General features: G+C 43.3%; 1 protein-coding gene across 1 annotated transcript in view; it reads right to left on the bottom strand.

The window, feature by feature from the left end:
* Positions 1-18,939, bottom strand: part of LOC115130023 (slit homolog 3 protein-like) — a 236,498-nt gene extending 217,559 nt beyond the window's left edge. Inside the window, exons 1-2 of the mRNA XM_065019593.1 lie at positions 18,168-18,939; positions 2,501-2,572 (exon numbers count right to left, since the gene is read on the bottom strand). Coding sequence (XP_064875665.1) covers positions 2,501-2,572; positions 18,168-18,358 — 263 coding nt within the window. The 5' untranslated portion in view covers positions 18,359-18,939. The remainder of the gene's footprint in view (positions 1-2,500; positions 2,573-18,167) is intronic.
* Positions 18,940-21,964: the final 3,025 nt, after the last annotated feature.

Consider the following 21,964-nt stretch of genomic DNA (forward strand, 5'->3'; position numbering starts at 1 on the left):
GGTTTTCCTTTGAGGTCTAAATGGGTATTCCTTACTTTAGCCTGTCGAGTGTCTACCCTCTGCTCTGGGAACATCATGTCATGTTTCAGGATCCCTAAGGTTTTCCAGATGCCTTACAAAGGCAGAACATCTCCATCTCCATGGATATGCTGTTTATATTTGTGTCTCTGGATATTAGGGCCAATTTGGAGTGACATATATGAGAAGCACATGAATCGCAGAGTGACTGATACTCATGGCGGCTTGATACAACCAAGGCCATAAGCAGAAAGTGGAAACGCGAGACAGAAAACATTCTACCCTTCTCATGTGGAATTCCGGTCTTTTGGCAGGAGGCTCTCGGTTATAAATTGTCTTTTAAGCAAATGTTTATACATGTGACTGCTTTACTGCTATTAATACATGTTTTTGTCATATCCGTTTGTCAGGGGGAGATGACACAGTTGGCCTCATCATAAGAGAAATATTCAGAGGCAATTTGTGAAGAATACCGCAGGTTTCCAGACTAACCCATTGGCCTAGCCAAAAGCCAGCAGCTCTAATACCCGTGGATTGGTCTCAGATGGAGCTAGTTAGGCAAAGACCAAAATGTTTAGCCCAAAATAATTGCCTTATTTGGTTGATAAAAGACGAATCCTATACCTTGGATGATGATCTGATATATAAATCCGGTTCCCACAAACGAGGGATCAAACTCTCGATGGTTTATTTATCGACATTTAAGTAAATATTCTCTGAACCCACCAGATGGGGTTCAGATGGGGTTGTGTGTATCGTGTAGTATAATAGTATTGTTTTCATATAGTTTATGTGGTCCATTATCCATATGGGACATAGGCCAGCAACTACACTATCATGAGGGGCAAGCCAGCAGAGAAAAAGGACCTACAGTAATGTGCTCATCAGCCCAAAACGAAGGGACCAAGGAATCCCTTAAATGTATGTGTGTGTGTGTGTGTGTGTGTGTGTGTGTGTGTGTGTGTGTGTGTGTGTGTGTACTCAGATGTCGTTCCCAAGACTTCTACATCCACATGGTTTGGAGTAGGGAAATGTCACTGGCTGACTGCTGTTAATCATGAACCACATCAAAAAAAGGTAGCCGACCCAGCTGACTGTACTGCAGGACAGACCCTGCTTATTACCACTCCTTGGGCACTTTCGATTGCCGGTTATTTCTGTCTCCACGCCATCCATTTACACGCCCTTGTTCAGGAGGTAAACAGCACCAAGACGTGGTTAGATTACAGTCATTAGCTCAGCACGCGGTCACACGTGCTCAAGCTCTCTCTTCGGGCAAGAGAGGGGAGGAAGGAGCCCGTCGAGTCAATCGGTGCAACTCCAAACCGATGCGTGTCAAATACTTTCCTTTGTGTATCATCATTGTGATATAGCCGTGAGAGGAGTTGGAGGGAAGTTATACTACAGTTGGGTTTTTACTGCATGTCATTAGCCAGGTAAAACGTACCAACGCTATGCTTTTTAACCTTGTAAATATTGTGCAATTATGACATTTTGCTCCCATGATTCCACATTTCCATTTGCTTAGTTATTTCCAATGGCTCGTAATCGTGGGATTTTAGACAACTACTTATAGGTTAAACATAAACATAGTAAATTCAAAATGACTTACTTAATCACTATAACCTGTTTCTTTCCTAATGACTATAACCAATGTTTCTCCCTTAATGACACAAATGCATTAAACAAAGCAACCTGGGTAAGTCCAAATTTAGTTAAGATTTTTATGCAGTGAGACAATTGAGACATGGATTTTTAAACCTTGAGACAATTGAGACATGGATTTGTAACCCTTGAGACAATTGAGACATGGATTTGTAACCCTTGAGACAATTGAGACATGGATTTTTAAACCTTGAGACAATTGGGACATGGATTTTTAAACCTTGAGACAATTGAGACATGGATTTTTAAACCTTGAGACAATTGAGACATGGATTTTTAAACCTTGAGAGAATTGAGACATGGATTTTTAAACCTTGAGACAATTGAGACATGGCTTTTTAAACCTTGAGACAATTGAGACATTTATTTTTAAACCTTGAGAGAATTGAGACATGGATTTTTAAACCTTGAGACAATTGAGACATGGATTTTTAAACCTTGAGAGAATTGAGACATGGATTTTTAAACCTTGAGACAATTGGGACATGGATTTTTAAACCTTGAGACAATTGAGACATGGATTGAGCGTCATTCATACGGTGAATGGGCAAGACAATTGAAGTGCCTTTGAACGGGGCATGGTAATAGGTTTTTCACCCTCAGTTTCCCGTGTGTATCAAGAATGGTCCACCACCTAAAGGACATCCAGTCAACTTCACAACTGTGGGATGCATTGGAGTCAACATTGGGGGGTGGGGGGTGCATCTCAATATTAGGAAGGTGTTATTCATGTTTTTTACCCTCAGTGTATATCAACGTTATATCAAATTTGGTCTTATTATCATGCTTATTTGTGAAGGACGGAGAGAATGCTTACAGAACTCGCAGGTTCTTGATGCCAGAAAAGTCAACTTTAGTGATCCTGGTGATGTTATTCCTGTCCAAGTCCCTGAAAGGAGAGAGAGAGAGAGAGAGAGAGAGAGAGAGAGAGAGAGAGATGTTAGAACGATAATCACACATCATCATAATCAGGGTCAGTCTATCAGTTCTCTATCCACGCTGGTGAACATGGGATGGTAATGCAGAGGTTCCCTGGCCGCGGCCCAAGCAGCACACTGCTCTGCTCTGTGGAGATAATGGCGGGGCACGGTTGCTGTGAGGTGGTGTGCTGGGTGTCCTTCACGCTGTGGAAGATTGCCCCTGAGGTGTGGAGAAGAGCACCTTCTCTTCAGTCTCTCTCTGCCTTGTGGCCCCTACCTAAGACACCGGGGGCCAAGTCCTTTCATCCCAGAGACTTTGTACCTGACTACCTTACTGGGCAAAGAGGAGCCATCCAGGACTCTCTGAGTGGCCCCACACTCTGCTCATATCACACTGGGGCTATATAACACACTGGGGCCAACAGGTAAGATGCTAGAGTGCTCACCTGTGTGTGTGTGTGTGTGTGTGTGTGTGTGTGTGTGTGTGTGTGTGTGTGTGTGTGTGTGTGTGTGTGTGTGTGTGTGTGTGTGCTCACTCATGGAAATCCACATACCATTGCGTGGGGATCATAGGCCTGCCTGTAACTATGTCAGTGTGTATTGTATACAGTCCATACTGACAGCATGAATGTAGGACAAGACTGGAGAATGACAAAGGCCTCGAACAAATATACATTGATGTTACTTCTGATTTGATACATTTTTCTCTCTGGAGCCAAATGCTTATCTTGCTTGCAGACTGTTACTCCGATTGAACTACTTCTCAGAATGTACGACACAAAGGAAGAATTAGGGAAGAAAAAACACACACATTAAATACACACACACCCTTACACACACTCTTGCATGAGCACACGTAAGCACACACAGACACACAGACACACACTCTCACACGCACACACTAGGGCTGGAAATGGCCAGGAACCTCACAATACGATATTATCACGATACTTAGATGCCGATACGATATGTGCTGCGATTCTCGCGATTCTCACGATAATATATGTATTGCAAAGTCATACTGCGATTTTATTGTGATTTGATGTTCCAAACATATTGCTCACTATATGTCTACTGCAGAGAGACAATAGAGAGCGTGAGGAAATGAGTTTTGATCAGTCAGGGAAATATGTTGGCTCACTACTTAAAAAGAAGATGGAGAACAAGCTATACGATTACAAAGTGTTTTGCCGCAGGTACACCTGACTAGCGCTAGGTAACGCTACCTACAGTACTATTTAAAACATTTTCTAAATCAATATTTGAAGTCAAATATCGATATATTTTCCAAAAAGAATATTGCGATATGTAACTGTTTCGCTCTTCTATCCCATCGCTAACACACACACACACACACACACACACACACACACACACACACACCCACACGGGTCTCCTGACGTGGGGCTCAGTGTATGTTTCTCATAATATAAATAAACATTTATAAATCTGATTTAAAGGCATATTGGATTTCAAAAGACTTCCCCAGCTCTGCACATAAAGAGCTCTAATGGGAGCCATATTGTGGCCTTAGAGAGGACAGGGGCCTGACTGCTGGTGAAGTCACCCTCCCATTCCTCACTCTTACCCTCTGCTCTTCTCTCTCACCCTCTCTCTCTGCTCTTCTCTCTCACCCTCTCTCTGCTCTTCTCTCTCACCCTCTCTCTGCTCTTCTCTCTCACCCTCTCTCTGCTCTTCTCTCTCACACTCTCTGCTCTCCTCTCTCACCCTCTCTCTGCTCTTCACTCTCCCCCTCTCTCTGCTCTCTCACACGCTCTCTGTTCCATCTCTCACTCTCGCTACTTTTTCTATCGCCCTCCTGTCCCTTACTCTCGCTCTTTCAACTTCTCATTCTGACCCTCAACTCTCTGTCCCTCACTCACCCTCTCTCTCTCGCCCTGCCTCTCGGTCCCAGACAGCACTATCTCGCTCCCTTTCTCTAACCCAGCGTTAATCCTCCCTCGCACTACAATCTCTCCTCTCTTATCTCTATCCTTCACTGTTCCCAGTAACTGTTACATCGTGGAAAACATGTTTCACCAGGGAATATAATCAGGCATCGCTACTCAAAGAAGTCAATTAAACAGGCTTTTAGAACGCTGTGATCTGGTAGGGGTCAGCAATCGACAAGCGGCTTTTGTGCACCCTGCTGCCTATTGTATGTTTTCATTTGTGTGAGGGATAAGGTGGCAATCCAAACAGCAGGTGTTCAGGGCCTCACAATGCCCACCCCCAGGCCACCCCACCCACTCAAAGGCCTTTAAACCACTGAACCAACTAGTCTGGCACAGAAGCTGACAGAGTGTTTTACTTTACCTCGGGCGAAATCACTTACAAGAGCACTTTATTGATGCATCGACCGACCGGACAAGAAAATACATTTATTTTGGCCCAGGAACATTATGTTGCACAAATGACATATCGGGTGACACGTAACGAAAAGGCCCCCAAAGCCCCTTCAAATCCATGGGAGAAGAATTTTTACAAAAACACATAAACAATCTCTCTTTTCTCCATCTTACACTTTGCTTCACAATGTGCTTCCTGCTGTAATCTACTGTTATTTTCCTTGAAGCTGAAGTCGCCTGGTCTTCCACAGCAGGTATGCTCCACTTCCTTCTCAAAGCCTCTAAATCATGTTCGGAATCTTCATTGAGTTACTCCTCTCATGCTCAGAACTACACCATATGTACAAAAGTATGTGGACACCCCTTCAAATTAGTGGATTCGGGCAGTTTCAGCCGGACCCGTTGCTGAAAGGTGTATACAATTGAGCACACAGACATGCAATCTCCATAGACATTGGCAGTAGGATGGCCTTACTGAAGGGCTCAGTGACTTTCAACGTAGCATTGTCATACAGTAGGATGTCACCTTTCCAACAAGTCAGTTCGTCAAATTTCTGCTCTGCTAGAGCTGCCCCGGTCAACAGTAAGTGCTGTTATTGTGAAGTGGAAACGTCTAGGAGCAACAACGGCTCAGCCATGAAGTGGTAGGCCACACAAGCTCACAGAACTAAATCGCTGAGTGTTGAAACGCATAGCGCTGGGGTGGGCAACTCCGGTCCTCGGGGGGCTGATTGGTGTGACACTTTTTCTCCATCCCTAACAAACACAGTTGATTAATCGAATTGCATTCTAAATTGAAGATCATGATTAGGCGATTATTGGAATCTGGTGTGTTAGCTGGGGCTTGGGCAAAATTGTGACACCAATCAGGCCCTCAGGGATTGGAATTGCCCACTCCTGCTAGCGGGTAAAAATCATCTGTCCTTGGTTGCAACACTAACTACTGAGTTCAAAACTGCCTCTGGAAGCAACGTCAGCACAAGAACTGTTAGTCGGAAGCTTCATGAAATGGGTTTCAGTGGAAACGCGTTCTCTGGAGTGATGAAACATGCTTCAACATCTGGCTGACTGACACATCTGGGTTTGGCAGATACCAGGAGAACGCTACCTGCCTGAGTGTCAACTGTAAAGCTTGGTGGAGGAGGAATAACGGAGCTGTTTTTCGTGGTTCGGGCCAGGCCCCTTATTTCAAGTGAAAGAAATCTTAACGCTACAATATACAATGACATTCTAGACAATTCTGTGCTTCCATCTTGAGGCAACAGTTTGGGGAAGGCCCTATCCTGTTTCAGCATGACAATGCCTCCATGCACAAAGCAAGGTCCATACACATATGCTTTGTCGAGATCGGTGTGAAAGAACGTCACTGGCCTGCGTAGATCCCAGACCTTAAACCTATCGAACACCTTTGGGATGAATTGGAACGCCAACTGCGAGCCAGGCCTAATCTCCCAACATCAGTGCTCGACCTCACTGGCTGAATGGAAGCAAGTCCCCGCAGTAATGTTCCAACATCTAGTGGAAAGGTCGTTGTCCTGTTGGAAGGTGAACCTTCACCCCAGTCTGAGGTCCTGAGCTCTCTGGAGCAGGTTTTTCCTCAAGAATCTCTCTGTACTATGCTCCATTCATCTTGCCACCACCAAGTTTCATCGTAGCGAATCTTCTTTCTCATGGCCTGAGAGACCTTTAGGTGCTTTTTGGCAAACTCCAAGCGGGCAGTCACGTGCCTTTTACTGAAAAGTGGCTTCTGTTTGGCCACTCTACCATAAATGCCTTATTGGTGGAGTGCTGCAGAGATGGTTGTCTTTCTGGAAGGTACTCCCATGTCCACAGAGGAATTATGGAGCTCTCTCAGAGTGGCCATTGGGTTCTTGGTCACCTCCCTGACCAAGGCCCTTCTCCCCCGATTGCTCAGTTTAGCCAGCTCTAGGAAGAGTCTTGGTGGTTCCAAACTTCTTCCATTTAAGAATGATGGAGGCCATTGTGTTTTTGCGGACCTTCAATGCTACAGACATTTTTTGGGACCCTTCCCCAGATCTGTGCCTCGACACAATCCTGTCTCGGATCTCTATGGAAAATTCCTTCGACCTCATGGCTTGGTTTTGCTCTGACATGTATTGTCAACTATGTGACCTCAAGTTGTAGAAACATCACCAGGATGATCAATGGAAACAGGATGCACCTGAGCTCAATTTTGAGTCTCTTGCAAACGGTTTGAATACTTATGTAAATAAGATATTTTGTTTTTGCTTCTTTATACATTTGCAAAAATATAAAAACCTGTTTTTGCTTTGTCATTATGTGGTATTGTGTGTAAACGGACGAGAAAAAAAAGTGAAGGGGTCTGAATACTTTCTGAATGCAATGTGTGTATGTAAGCGGCCATTTCATTTGATAGAACATGATAATGTCTTTCATTTACATTGTATTAGGATGAATGTGGACAGAACTGATGAGAACATTCCTTCCTCGAGCACTTACATGACCATATTACACGGAACAGTTTACAAGTAATGTGAGATCTGCAATTAACATAGCAGACATTTTAAAGTTATCATGTTCTCGTTGGAATGTTCACTGATTTATGTAACTACACAGATCTGCACAGGCCATTGAATGATGGCTACCATCACAAATATTTCCAGATCGCACACAAACTACAAGACATTTGAGACTTTACTGCAGCTGATGCAATGCTTTTCTAAGGCTCTTATCGGGATATTGGTGGTTTCCAGGGTGGAACGTGGCCCATTGCTCCCTCCTTCCCTCCCTACCGCAGTCCTCCCTTTTTTTCCAGCACATTCAAGCTCTTCCCTCTTCCCAGTCCTGTGTGTTTTCCTGTTGGAAAGCCACTTCATTTCCACTTGTGACAGATCAAATAGGGAGGTTTGTAACTCAATCACGAGTCTGAGGAATCAAATATTCTCTTTCTGCCTTCCTTTCATCTCCTCCACAAGGGTCTGGATGCAACACATTCAGTGCCTTGCAAAAGAATTCACCCCCCTTGGCGTTTTTCATTGCATAATAACCTGTAATTTAATTTGATTTTTATTTGGATTTCAGGTAATGGACAGACACAAAATAGTCCAAATTGGTGAAGTGAAATGATTTTAAAACCTTTTTATATACATTTTTTAAATGTAAAACTGAAAAGTGGTGCGTGCATATCTATTCACACGCTTTGCTATGAAGCCCCTAAATAAGATCTGGTGCAACCAATTACCTTCAGAAGTCACATAATTCGTTAAAAATCAAAATCAAATCAAATCAAATTTATTTATATAGCCCTTCGTACATCAGCTGATATCTCAAAGTGCTGTACAGAAACCCAGCCTAAAACCCCAAACAGCAAACAATGCAGGTGTAAAAACAGTCCACCTGTGTGCAATCTAAGTGTCACATGATCTCAGTATATATACACCTGTTCTGAAAGGCCCCAGAGTCTGCAACACCACTAAGCAAGGGGCACCACCAAGCAAGTGGCACCATGAAGACCAAGGAGACCAAACCTGCCAAGATAGGGCCAAAAGGCATGTGGGAGACTCCCCAAACATATGGAAGAAGGTATTCTGGTCAGATGAGACTAAAATGTAGCTTTTTTGGCCATCAAGGAAAACACTATGTCTGGCGCAAATTCAACACCTCTCACATCCCCAAGAATACAATCCCCACAGTGAAGCATGGTGGTGGTAGCATCATTTACATCAGCAGGGACTGGGAAACTGCTCAGAATTTAAGGAATGATGGATGGCGCTAAACACAGGGACATTCTAGGGGGAAACCTGTTTCAGTCTTCCAGAGATTTAAGACTGGGACAGAGGTTCACCTTCCAGCAGGACAATGACCCTAAGCATACTGCTAAAGCAACACTCGAGTGGTTTAAAGGGAAACATTTAAATGTTTTGGAATGGCCTAGTCAAAGCCCAGACCTCAATCCAATTGAGAATCTATTTTATAACTTAAAGATTGCTCTACACCAGAGGAACCCATCCAACTTGAAGGAGCTGTAGCAGTTATGCCTTGAAGAATGGGCAAAAGTCCCAGTGGCTAGATGTGCCAAGTTTACAGATACATACCCCAAGAGAATTGCAGCTGTAATTGCTGCAAAAGGTGGCTCTACAAAGTATTGACTTTGGGGGGGTGAATAGTTATGCATGCTCAAGTTTTCTGTTTTTTTGTCTTATTTCTTGTTTGTTTCACAATAAAAAATATTTTGCATCTTCAAAGTTGTAGGGATGTTGTGTAAATCAAACGATACAAATCAAGTTTAATTCAAGGTTGTAAGGCAACAAAATAGGAAAACTGGGGGTGGTCGCAAGCCACTGGACATGCACGCTCACACCACTGGACACCAATGTTACTGCATTCCTAGGGCGACAAATCAACCCTGACATCTCTGTGGAGAGTGGCCCTTCAAAACACATCTTAGACACCAACATAACATGCAGGGTGACCACATTTAAAATACCCAAATTATGTGACAAGGGGATGATAATTGCGGGACATTCACAAGTCAGTGTAGTCTACAGTACATTCATATTTTGGGGGGGGGATGTCCTCTCCAAGTCATCATTATTACTCATCATTATTCACGATTCATTCAGGACTATCTGTAATCATGGTAACATCCACATTAATGTAGAAGTGTTTAGAAATATATTATATTCTTATTTATAAAATTGACTCCAAAATGTCACAATACATTATTTACAATTTCTATTGGGCACAAAATATTCTGAAACACAACCAAAACAAACAACAAATGCATCCAACTAGTTTGTAGAGCCACAAGCTTGATGTAATCATTGCATGCTAGGAATATGGGACCAAACACTAAACTTTTAATAAACAAGTTCATTTGTCTTAAAATGGAGGGGGGTACAAAAAGAGCTGTACTTTCTAAACGGTTGACCCGATATGGATGAAAATACCCTCAAATTAAAGCTGACGGTATGCACTTTAACCCCATTGTATCATTTCAAATCCAAAGGGCTGGAGTACAGAGCCAAAACAACAACAAAAAATGTCACACTCCCAATACTTTTGGAGCTCGCTGTATCGGTCATGCTCACATAGTACTTCCTAATCCTAACATATGCCACATCACATTTCAGACGAAGAACTGCTCTGTATTTACAAAAATAACAGACACCACTTCATCACTGGCCTGACGATGACTCAGCCATGGAATGTTAACGCTATTCGCTCGGTGAACAAAGATGACCAAAGAAGATGACAGCAACAATCTGTGCCATTTTCCATTGTTTATGAGGCAGCGTTAGCGGGATAGGTTACATTTCACTGGGACTTTTGTTTTCTAAATATTTTCTTTACCGCACTGCCTGGATGAGTTCCCAGCTGAAGGACACCCACTTCAGACTATGCACATCCCAGCTGAAGAACACCCACTTCAGACTATGCACATCCCAGCTGAAGGACACCCACTTCAGACTATGCACATCCCAGCTGAAGGACACCCACTTCAGACTATGCACATCCCAGCTGAAGGACACCCACTTCAGACTATGCACATCCCAGCTGAAGGACACCCACTTCAGACTATGCACATCCCAGCTGAAGGACACCCACTTCAGACTATGCACATCCCAGCTGAAGGACACCCACTTCAGACTATGCACATCCCAGCTGAAGGACACCCACTTCAGACTATGCACATCCCAGCTGAAGGACACCCACTTCAGACTATGCACATCCCAGCTGAAGGACACCCACTTCAGACTATGCACATCCCAGCTGAAGCACACCCACTTCAGACTATGCACATCCCAGCTGAAGGACACCCACTTCAGACTATGCACATCCCAGCTGAAGGACACCCACTTCAGACTATGCACATCCCAGCTGAAGGACACCCACTTCAGACTATGCACATCCCAGCTGAAGGACACCCACTTCAGACTATGCACATCCCAGCTGAAGGACACCCACTTCAGACTATGCACATCCCAGCTGAAAGACACCCACTTCAGACTATGCACATCCCAGCTGAAGGACACCCACTTCAGACTATGCACATCCCAGCTGAAGGACACCCACTTCAGACTATGCACATCCCAGCTGAAGGACACCCACTTCAGACTATGCACATCCCAGCTGAAGGACACCCACTTCAGACTATGCACAGCCGACAAAAATGATTTAGATTTTTTTCTCATTGCCACTGTTTACTTTCACAATCGTTTATTTTCAAGGCCTGACAGACAGACATGCAGGCTGCTCGAACATCCCAGCATACCTGAGTCCGTGTTTGCAGTTTGTACAGTACATGACTCCTTAGATTACATCTATACGGCGGACTTCAGAGGTGACAGGGCCACTTTTAACGCTTCTGTGTGAAACTCGATCTGACAGACGCCGGAGCAGCCCAGGGCTTGAGGTGCAGGAGACACACAGCATATGTAAACCAAGGAAGATGTGTGGAAGAAGCCAAGGAGGAAGAGAAGAAAGCAGCCAACACACAAACAGAGGAAAAGAATGAGGTACACTGCCAGAGATTTAAACAAGCGGGGACAGTGATAAAACACACAAATAAATCACAAGATTCTCTCGTGAACGCTGTCAAAGTAAGGAGTAAGGCGAGCAGTTTAACCAGACCCCCAGCGCTCCACTATAGCGCTATGGAGAGGGTTGTTCAAACACCATTAAACATAAACTTCACATGTCACTGCCTGGACATCCTGCCTCTCTTTGCGAACATTACCCCCAGATCTAGACGCCACATACAGTCACATTCTGATCAACTCACAGCACAGCACAGAAAGCATGCAGTGATTCCTGGCTCCATACATTGTTTACTGGGTTGCTAGCTGCAACGTAGTGTTTATGGCCCTTACGCAGCTTACATCACAGTGACAAAGACACCGAAACATGCAGAGAGTTATCCATATTTCTTAGATTGGGATAAACACTGTTTCACATGCAGCTAAGTTTAGCGAGAGCTGAGAATATAAATGATGGTCTGAGGGGACAAAGCAAATGGCCTTGATCTGTTGCTTTGGTGACAGAACCCCAACAACAAAAGACGGGCCTTGTTAACCTAAAATGGCCCCCAGGCTCACAGATTCTTACAGACGATCCAATCCAGTCTTGCATTAAAGCATGACACACACTTGGACGAGTTATGGACTTCTGTGTCCCTACATTTTGGACTTACCTATTCAAGGACATCATTCGTGACTTGGACCACTTTCTCAACAATCTGCAAAAAGTTTGCTCCTTTCTCTCTGCCAGTTCTGGCCTTTTAAGTGCTGGCTGAAATAAAGCATCTCCAAATATTTTCCATGCCGGGTGATTTTTTTATAAGGTGGACGGCTGATATTTCCCAGTAGGCTAACGCTAGCTGAGCCTGCTGGCAGTGCCAGCTGCTGGCTGCCTGGCAACTTCAACTCATTATTAGACAGTTCAACTGGTCAACTAATACCTTAGACACACCAGTAGGATTGTCAAACGCTTGCCTTCCGACAGTACTCAGCACCTGAACAGAGGGTCTGCCGTCAATCTTTTTTTGTGTTCAAACAGCAAAGACCTTGAAGTCGTCAGCCACTCAGCTTTGTTAAAATACTCCAGACCAGAAGGTGGCAATGCATGTCCATGTGTGTTGCTTTATGATCTAGTCAACCTTAGCTAGCTAGCTGCATTAATGTTGCTATTGTTGTAGAAAGCTCTTGTTGATACTAGCCAGATGGCCACAGTTAGATAACTACCAAGCAAGCTGTCAAAGAAACAGCTTAATTCACTCTCCATAATCGCATACAGCCCATAGACACATGTTTAGCTAGCTTGCTAACGTTACCTAAATAGTTAGCATGATTCGCTAGCTAGCTGTTGTGCTAGCTAGGTAAAGTAAAGAGACAGATAGATAGAACAATGAGCCATATGTTTCACTGGATGTATGAATCTGATGCATCCGGTTGGCATTTCCACTCACCTCCAATTTTATTTTACTGCTTGCCTGAGTTACTTGACGTGGAATGGAGTTCTATATAGTTAAGGCTCTATGTAGTACTGTGTGCCTCCCACTGTCTGTTCTGGACTTGGGGACTGTGACTAGACCTCTGGTGGCATGTCTTGTGGGGTATGCATGGGTGTCTGACAGTGGTGGAAAAAGTACTCGTCATACTTGAGTAAAAGTATAGATACCTTAATAGACAGTTACAGAGTAAAATACTACTTGAGTAAAAGTATTTGGCTCTAAATATACTCAAGTATCAAAAGTAAAAGTATAAATATTTTCAAATTCCTTATATTAAGCAAAGCAGACGGCACCATTTAATTGTTTTTAAAATGTAGAGATAGCCAGGGGCACACTCCAACAGTCAGACATCATTTACAAATGTTGCATTTGTGTTTAGTGAGTCCGCCAGATCAGAGGCAGTAGGGATGACGACTTAAGTCGGAGTGTGGTGTCAGGAAAATAACCTCACACTCAACGTCAACAGAACAAAGGAGATGACAGTGGACTTCAGGAAACAGCAGAGGGAGCATCCCCCTATCCACATCGACGGGACAGTAGTGGAGAAGGTGGAAAGTTTTAAATTCCTCGGGGTACACATCACGGACAAACTGAAATGATCCACCCACACAGACAGTGTGGTGAAGAAGGCTGAAGAAATTTGTCTTGTCACCAAAAACACTCACTAACTTTTACAGATGCACAATCGAGAGCATCATGTCGGGCTGTAACACCGCCTGGTACAGGAACTGCTCCGCCCACAACCGTAAGGCTCTCCAGAGGGTAGTGAGGTCTGCACAACGTATCACCGGGGGCAAACTACCTGCCCTCCAGGACACCTACACCACCCGATGTCACAGGAAGGCCAAAATGATCATCAAGGACAGCAGCCATGCGAGCAACTGCCTGTTCACCCTGCTATCATCCAGAAGGTGAGGTCAGCACAGGTGCATCAAAGCTGGGACCGAGAGACTGAAAAACAGCTTCTATCTCAAGGCCATCAGACTGTTAAACAGCCATCACTAACATTGAGTGGCTGCTGCCAATATACTCAATCTCTAGCCACTTTAAAAATGTAAAATTGGATGTTATAAATGTATCACTAGTCACTAAAACAATGCCACTTTATACAATGTTTACATACCCTACATTACTCAACTCATATGTATATACTGTACTCTATACCATCTACTGCGTCATGCCTATGCCGCACGGCCATCGTACTCATATGTAGATATTCTTATTCATCCCTTTACACTTGTGTGTATAAGGTAGTTGTTATGAAATTGTTAGATTACTTGTTAGATATTACTGCACAGCCGGAACTAGAAGCACAAGCATTTCGCATTAACATCTGCTAACCATGTGGATGTGACCAATACAATTTGATTTGATTTAAGTAGTACTTTAAAGTATTTCTACTTAAGTACTTTATGCCACTGGTGTCTGAGAGGGGTGCTAGTAATTTAAACAGAAAGCTTGGTGCATTAAACATGCTAATACTTCTCATAAATACGACTAGTGATGAAGCCAATCTCTCCTCTACTTTGAGCCAGGAGATATTGACATATTATTAATGTTAGCTCTCCGTGTACATTTAAGGGCCAGTCGAGCTGCCCTGTTCTGGGCCAATTGTAATTTTCCTAAGTCCATCTTTGACCACACGACTGGGCAGTAGTCCAGGTGTGACAAACCTAGGGCCTGTACTACCTGCCTTGTTGATAGCATTGTTAAGAAGGCAGAGCAGAGCTTTATTATGGACAGACCTTTCCCCATCTTAGCTACTGTTGCATCAATATATTTTGACCATGACAGTGTACAATCCAGGGTTACTCCAAGCAGTTGTCTCATCAACTTGCTCAATTACCACATTATCCATTACAAGATTTAGTTGAGGTTTAGGGTTTTAGTGAATGGTTTGTTCCAAATACAATGCTTATAGTTTTAAAAAATATATTAAAAAATATATATAACTTATTTCTTGCCACTCATTCTGAAACTGACTGCAGATCTTTGTTATGTGTTGCAGTGATTTCACTTGCTGTGGTAGCTGACGTGTAGTGTTCTATCTTGGGTTAGTCTTTGGTAAAGACACTGCATTTACTCTGGGCAGCCAGCGACAGACAGCTGCTTCGTGGAAACAAATCCATTGTGATTTTACTGTAATGTTACTAGCTACAGTTGCCAAAAAGCTAGCTTGGTAAATCATTTAGTGTTGTGTGCATTGTGCTGCACTTACCACTTTGTTCGTTTCGCATGAAGTGTGTGCGATTGCCTTGCTCAGTTAGCAAGCTAACGTTAGCTAGCTAACTAACTAATAAGCTAGTGCACATCAAACCTAACAAAAAAAAGTATTCTTCAAGCACAAATCTCCTTAGCTAGATGTAAAATATGTAAAGACTTGCTCTTTCTTATTTTAGCAAGAACAATTCTGATGAAAAGGGTGGATTACACTGGGAAAAGTGCCTTCATTTCTCCTTTTTGTTGTCACTCCTGTCGGCTCCCCCACGTGGAGGTTCAGGCTCTCTGATTGGCTCAAAGTCAAGTTTTCAGCCACTGCCTTGCATTGTGATTCTACAAGTAGAAACGGCATTTTCGTCTGTACCAGATCGGTACACAGCAGGTACATCTCTTGTTTTAGCAAAAGAAGGAATGGCCTCCTACGGTGATAAGTACCTATCGGCAGTCCATCGGCACTCAGATTCTCTGTGTGTTTCATGCTTAAGACATCAACTCTAGAAGATTCACTCACTGAACGCATGTCCTATAAAGTCTCACTACAAGACAAACTCAAGTTAAGCTTAAGTTCGTTCACCACCTAGGCAATGGATTTGGGATGTAGAGGCATCTAGTAACTTTGTAGTGTAGGCTATAAATGGTCTAGGATCATTTCATCCTCCCTTTGAGGTGTTGATTAGCAGTGTAATTGGGATGATGGATAGTTGAAGTGATGGTAACCGCATACTCATCGTTCTAAGCTGACAGCCTCCCATTCTCCCACCCTGAGTGGTGATGGACTGTGGGTGCGGCTGGGCTGTAGTTCATCCATCATGGTCCCAGCACCAGCAGCTTGATAAGAGCCAGGAGCAGCATACAGTACATACTCATCAAGCACACCAGCAGCTTGATAAGAGCCAGGAGCAGCATACAGTACATACTCATCAAGCACACCAGCAGCCTACACAGTTCCACATTGTTTGCAAAGTGTGAAGTCGTTGGAAAGCTGGGGAACTGTGAAAAACTCCACTGTAGAGATGATGGCATTCTTTACAAAAAAACATGAATGAGAGAGGTAGAAAGAGAGAAAAAGAGCAAGTGAGAGGGCAAGCGAGAGAGTGTGTGTGTGTTTGCTTGCCAAGGAGAATGAGTGAAAAGAAAGAAAGAAAGAGGTGTGAGTAATAGAGTAATAGCACAATTTCAAAGAATAAAATAGCTGTTAAAAATCATATTAATTTATTTATGTGAAGGAAGCAGTGTTATTGGAGCAAGCAGTATCCCAACAGTGAAGTCATAGTACCCATTGCCCAGCATGGGGCAAGGGCTCAGTCATTAGAGCTAAATCAACACTCCAGGGTGTTCTGGGAAACCAAGCAGGGTGTGAATTGCACCCCAGAGTAGAAGCGCCTGTTCCACCTTGGCCACCATCGTTAAGCCCTCACAATCCTTCTGCTCAAACAAGATGCAAATGAGATAGATCTCAAGTGGTCCTGAGTAATGACAGAACTAAATTGATTGGGGCTTCTACTTTGGCATTCTATAGGAGCTAGGCTGGCAATCCCCTTTGGAAAGCAGGAATGTTCAACAGACAGGTTTCCTCCTTTTATTACGTTAGCACTCAAACATCCTTCCTCAAAACAACTGTGAACAAAATATGAACATGTCTCATTGCTGCCTCCTATCAGCAACTGCAGTCAAACGTCCCATAGAACTTGACCAGCAACTAAATAAAGAAAATATATAAACTTTTTCCTAAAAGGGGACCCCCCAATCCCACTTAGTATTATAATTTATTTTCTCAGTGTAAAATGTCTTGGGATTGCTCTCCCAAACACAACAGGTCTTACGGGGTCAACTAGCCTCTGGCTAATGCGAACACTGTTTGCTTTCATACCACTTCCAAGCAAAAATGATTGTGTTTTGTTGTTTCAGTGCCTCACATGTTTTGTAACCCCCAGGTCCCTAAGCTGCTTAGTTATGCTAGATAATAGGTCCCATCTCCTAGAATCACCAGAGGTGGAAAGACTGCATTATCAGGGATGTCGGGACCCACTTCTCCACAGGGTTGCTATTTCATGCTGTCCCCTGGTTAATTTGGCTGAGGCTGACTGGACAGGAAAGAAAGCAAAGGCTTCAGGGTAGGCTATAGCCACAGATCAGACCTGAACTGCTGGCACTCCCTAAAAGTGTCATTGCATATGACACACTTCATGAAATGACAAACCTAGGCACATATTTTTTTATTTTGACAATAATATAGGTGACTCAATCCTTTGTTGCACAGGATGCTTTGATTTCTGAGTGAAGCTGTTACTCTTACTTTCTACCCTGTTATAATCAAGTAATGAGGGTTTGTTATCAACAACTGATATGAGATATTTCCCTTCCCTATGTAAATATGAGGTAAAAGTATTCATCCACATATTTGACAGGTTTATTTTGTGTTCTAGAGGTATGGGTGTTTTGAGGGGATAAGGGCACCTCATTCTCTCCAGTATACCCTTGAATTCCTTCAGTCTTCATTAAGCCACGTCTGGTCTAATTGGTTCCCAATGTTACTAACTTTGACATATAGCCTACCTGTGCCTGGTTACTCATACAGGTCCAATACAGGCTCTGTTGAAATAAATAAAACGAAATGTACACAATGGCAACCGCCCTAATTAACAACATGTTTTATTATTGTCTCTATTTTAAGATTGACATTACAAAACGATTATATGCTCATCTAAAGATTTAGCTAAACATTTCAATCCGAAGACTCGTCAACATTTTGAGTGAAATCGATGTCTTACACTCTCAAGATCATACAGCTTCAGCCGACCGGGGCACGCAGGCAAGGCAGGTGCCAGATGTGGCGCATCTTCATAGCTGTATCTATCACTGTTTGAAACCACAATCAACAGGCTCTGCATCTGACTACATTAACCACTCGTACATTAACCACTCACTCATAATCACCTAGGCTCTGAAAATAGAAATGGACACAAGAGCAGTGGAATGATGAAAGCTTTTCGGGTTACTTACAAACGCTCCGCGTTCCTAGGTATTCCTTTAGGCACCGTCCTGAAGCCTTGACCCTGGCAATCCACATGAGATCCAGAGCAACTGCATTTGTGAGGACATCCATTCACCGCGGCAGAGCACAGCAATACGCACATCAGAACCCATATCCCCCAGTGATACGCCGTCCACTTCTCCTGCACAGTCGGTAGCATGGTATCCACGATGGCAAACAAAAACAACAGTCTTGAAAACTAAGAAAATAAAATAAACACTGAATAAAAATTTATATAAAAGGAGGAATCCTCCAAAAGTAGATTCAACTTTCGTATTACAGGCAATAATAAGTAGTTAAATTAAAGGCTAAAAGGTTCAGAAGCTAAGAATATGAGTAGATCAAATCAGCTTCTCAAAGTTGAGTAACTTCCCAAAGAAAATCGATGCGGTGTTGGGCTCATTCAAAGTCCCACTCGTGTTCTGCTGTTTCCTCACCATTGATACAAAACTAGAAATATTAGAGAAAGAAAAAATCCTCTCAATCCAATTTCAAGACACTCTTCACCCGGATTCGTGTGCAATTTTACCTAAACAAATCTTAATCGGAACGTCTCCAAATTCTCAATTAAAAAAGTAAAATTGACAACAAAAAAATAAGTACATAAAGTAACGTTTCAGATGTTATAACAATGTCTCAGTTCTTGCGGGAACAGCAGCTAGAAAGTATCACACAGTCCCATTCCAATTGATGCCTTTTTGAAACAAGAACTCGTAATCACAAAACTTCAGCAGAGCGCATGTAGGCTGGAGTCTGCGAGAAAACTCATACCTATTTCCAACCCCCAAATCCTCCACTTCAGATTCCTACTGGTTCGCACTGCGCTGATGTCACTAAAAGCAGAAAATAAGTTATTCGTTTAACTTTGTTTTAATGGCCCTCATCTGCTCTTTACATTCAGTAAGTGAAATAATAAAGAAAAGTACATGGCATTTTGGAATAAGTTACACGCAATGAGTTTGCAATTGATGAGTTACATGGAAAACTTCAAGAATTTTAGAAGTTCAGAGTTTAGGCAATTAAAAAACTGATGTGTTTAGAAGCAGGTAATTCTATTTTCCTCTATGTTACCTAGCGTGGTGGTATGATAGCCTAGTGCACAATTATAAATTAGGCTATTTGTGCCCAGAAACTGTGAATCTTGATTGATTGTTTCCAGTGTCAGGGTATTGTTCAAATTGAAGTGGACATGACAATGACAGATGCATTTAGAATGACTTGAGTGACAAGGGCAAGGACTCGGCTTAAAAAATAGTTGTTTAGTGGGCTATATAATAGGTTGAAGGCGGCACACTGCAATAAAACAAAGATTGGTTGCCTACTTTCCCATTTTGCTGACCCATGCTTTATAATGTAGTCTGAGCATAAAAAGCCATTTCTTCACTTACACTTATATGAAATAGTTGCACAGAGTGGCCAAGCACTCACGTTCAATAGTCACAGTTCAGACTTGAGGCACTCTTATCCAGTCTTCACTGAGCAGTCTGTTTTACTGTCATTTTGCAGTTGCAGTGCCCTCAACTGGTGAGAAATAGACCTATAATTCGATTTGAAACTAACCTTCTTTTCTCATTTGAAGTACTTTGTAAAGTGAATGGTTTCAGACAACATGTAGCTGTCAATCGCAATAATGGGCCTACACTTATTGGTCTTATTGAACATTTGAAATGCTAATTTCGCTTTGCATTGGTGGTTAAAGCTGACTCAAATGTCAGATTAACTAGGTAATAGCATTTTAATATCATACCAAGTTACAAATTCAGATAAAAAAGCAGACCAAAACAGAATATAGGCAGATTTTCCTCAATACCATAGTCTTAAAACGCACCCGAGAACTCTAATGTTAGGCGGACGGGGCCAGCATCTGCGTCAGACATTGGCTGTCAGACTCTTCTTCCTCTTTCTCTGTCCAATAAAGCTCCACCGATGAGACTTGTTTAACAGACTGAGCAGATTTAATCAACTGCCATCTGCCAGGATAATCCACTTACATTATTTTCAGTTACGAGCAAATTGAGATGTAATTTATGACATTCTGGACTCCTCTCCTCTGTCTTCCCTCTGCACCCTCCCTCTCCCCTCCCCTCTCTCTCCCTCGTTCCCTTTCTCTCTCCCACACTCTCCCACACTCTCCCTCTATCTATCTTTATTATATCAAGGTGTCTGGATAAAGCAGCGGGGTCACATGTCTACCTACCCCTCTATCTGGACCCAGATGCCAGTGGTTTGCAGATGCAGCTCCATGCCTCTCAGATTGAGGTGAAGAGTTAACTTATTCTTCAGTCTGGAGACTGAGTGAGGGGCATGTGGCTAAGCTGTGAACCATGTGTGCCGAGAATTTACTGAGACACACACACACACACACACACACACACACACACACACACACACACACACACACACACACAGCCACATAAATCAGGTGTGTGTCTGTGTGTTTAGGGGTGGCTGAGAGGGTTTACTGTGTACTTCACCCTTTCCCCTTTCTCATCTCAGGGATGAGGAATGTACTGTCGTTCCACCTGTGGATGAGTGTGGATAACAAGCATGGCGAGGACAGATATGCTCTACATGTGTCTCAGAGAGCTGTGGAGACCAGGAGGACCCTGGAGGACCCTGGAGTTTCAAGGCCACTTTCCTTAAGGTCAGTCAACCACTAACCAGTCCAAACTGCTGTATATCCATGCCTGCCGAAACCACAAACAGAGCTTGGGCTCCCTTGAAGGTGTGGTGTGCCTGTATGTGTGTATTAGTGAGAGAGAAAGAGAGAGGGGGGGGGGCAGAGGGGGAGGATGGGGATGAGGGGGACAGGGAGAGAGAGAGAGAGAGAGAGAGAGAGAGAGAGAGAGAGAGAGAGAGAGAGAGAGAGAGGGAGGGAGGGAGAGAGAGAGAGAGATATGGAGGGAGAGGATAGAGTGAGGGAGAGAGGGTGTGTGTGAAAGAGAGATATCAATTTAAAGTGAAAGTGAATGTTGGAGGTAAGGTTGCAGAGTACTGATGATCCAGGGTGTTAAACCATACAGGTGGGATTTATGTTGATCACATACATACCCACCCTAATGCTTCCCAGGAAACGTATGGACAGTATATAGGAGAAACTTGGCATGGGAGATCAGTTCGCAGAGCAGAGGCCCACAGCAGTGCTTAGTATGGGCCAGCCAAATAGACATTAGCGTGCCTTTAGACATGAGAGATCCTGTTAATGGATGTCTTTAACAGAAAGAGAAATCCAAACTTTCCACCAATTACGTCAATTTCTCTGCCCATCTCAGAGCTATAGGTGCAGGGGGGAAATCCAGAGCAAGGGAAAGGCAATGTATGGATTTCCTCTCAATGCTTGTATTCACTCACTCTGTCAGTAGGGTTGAATTGCATCATGTTATTCTGGGTTTTGGTTTTGTAAAATAGAGGACAGCTGTAGATCTTTAAAAACAGTCTCCCACTCCTACCAAGCTGTAAAACGCATCACCTGGTTCACTAAGAAAATACCACATTACATTTTATGTCAACCTGACAGTTGCTATCAAGGTTCTCAGAGATAACTTGTTTTCTTTTTTTTATCAACTCTACAGCTGTTAACCCTCACTTCCAATTTGTTCCCATGGACTTAGCATGAGTATAAGAAAAACAAAACAAGAATAGGAAGTAGCTTGCTCTCCCCAGTCCCCCAGAGCTCCTGAGAGTTTCTCAGCTTGCATTGTTGTCTGGCACCTCTGTTTGCTCGCAGTGTGAGATAGCGAGAGTGGGGAGGGGGGCAGGAGCCTGC

The sequence above is a fragment of the Oncorhynchus nerka genome, linkage group LG6 (genome assembly GCF_034236695.1).
Source record: "Oncorhynchus nerka isolate Pitt River linkage group LG6, Oner_Uvic_2.0, whole genome shotgun sequence".
NCBI lineage: Eukaryota > Metazoa > Chordata > Actinopteri > Salmoniformes > Salmonidae > Oncorhynchus > Oncorhynchus nerka.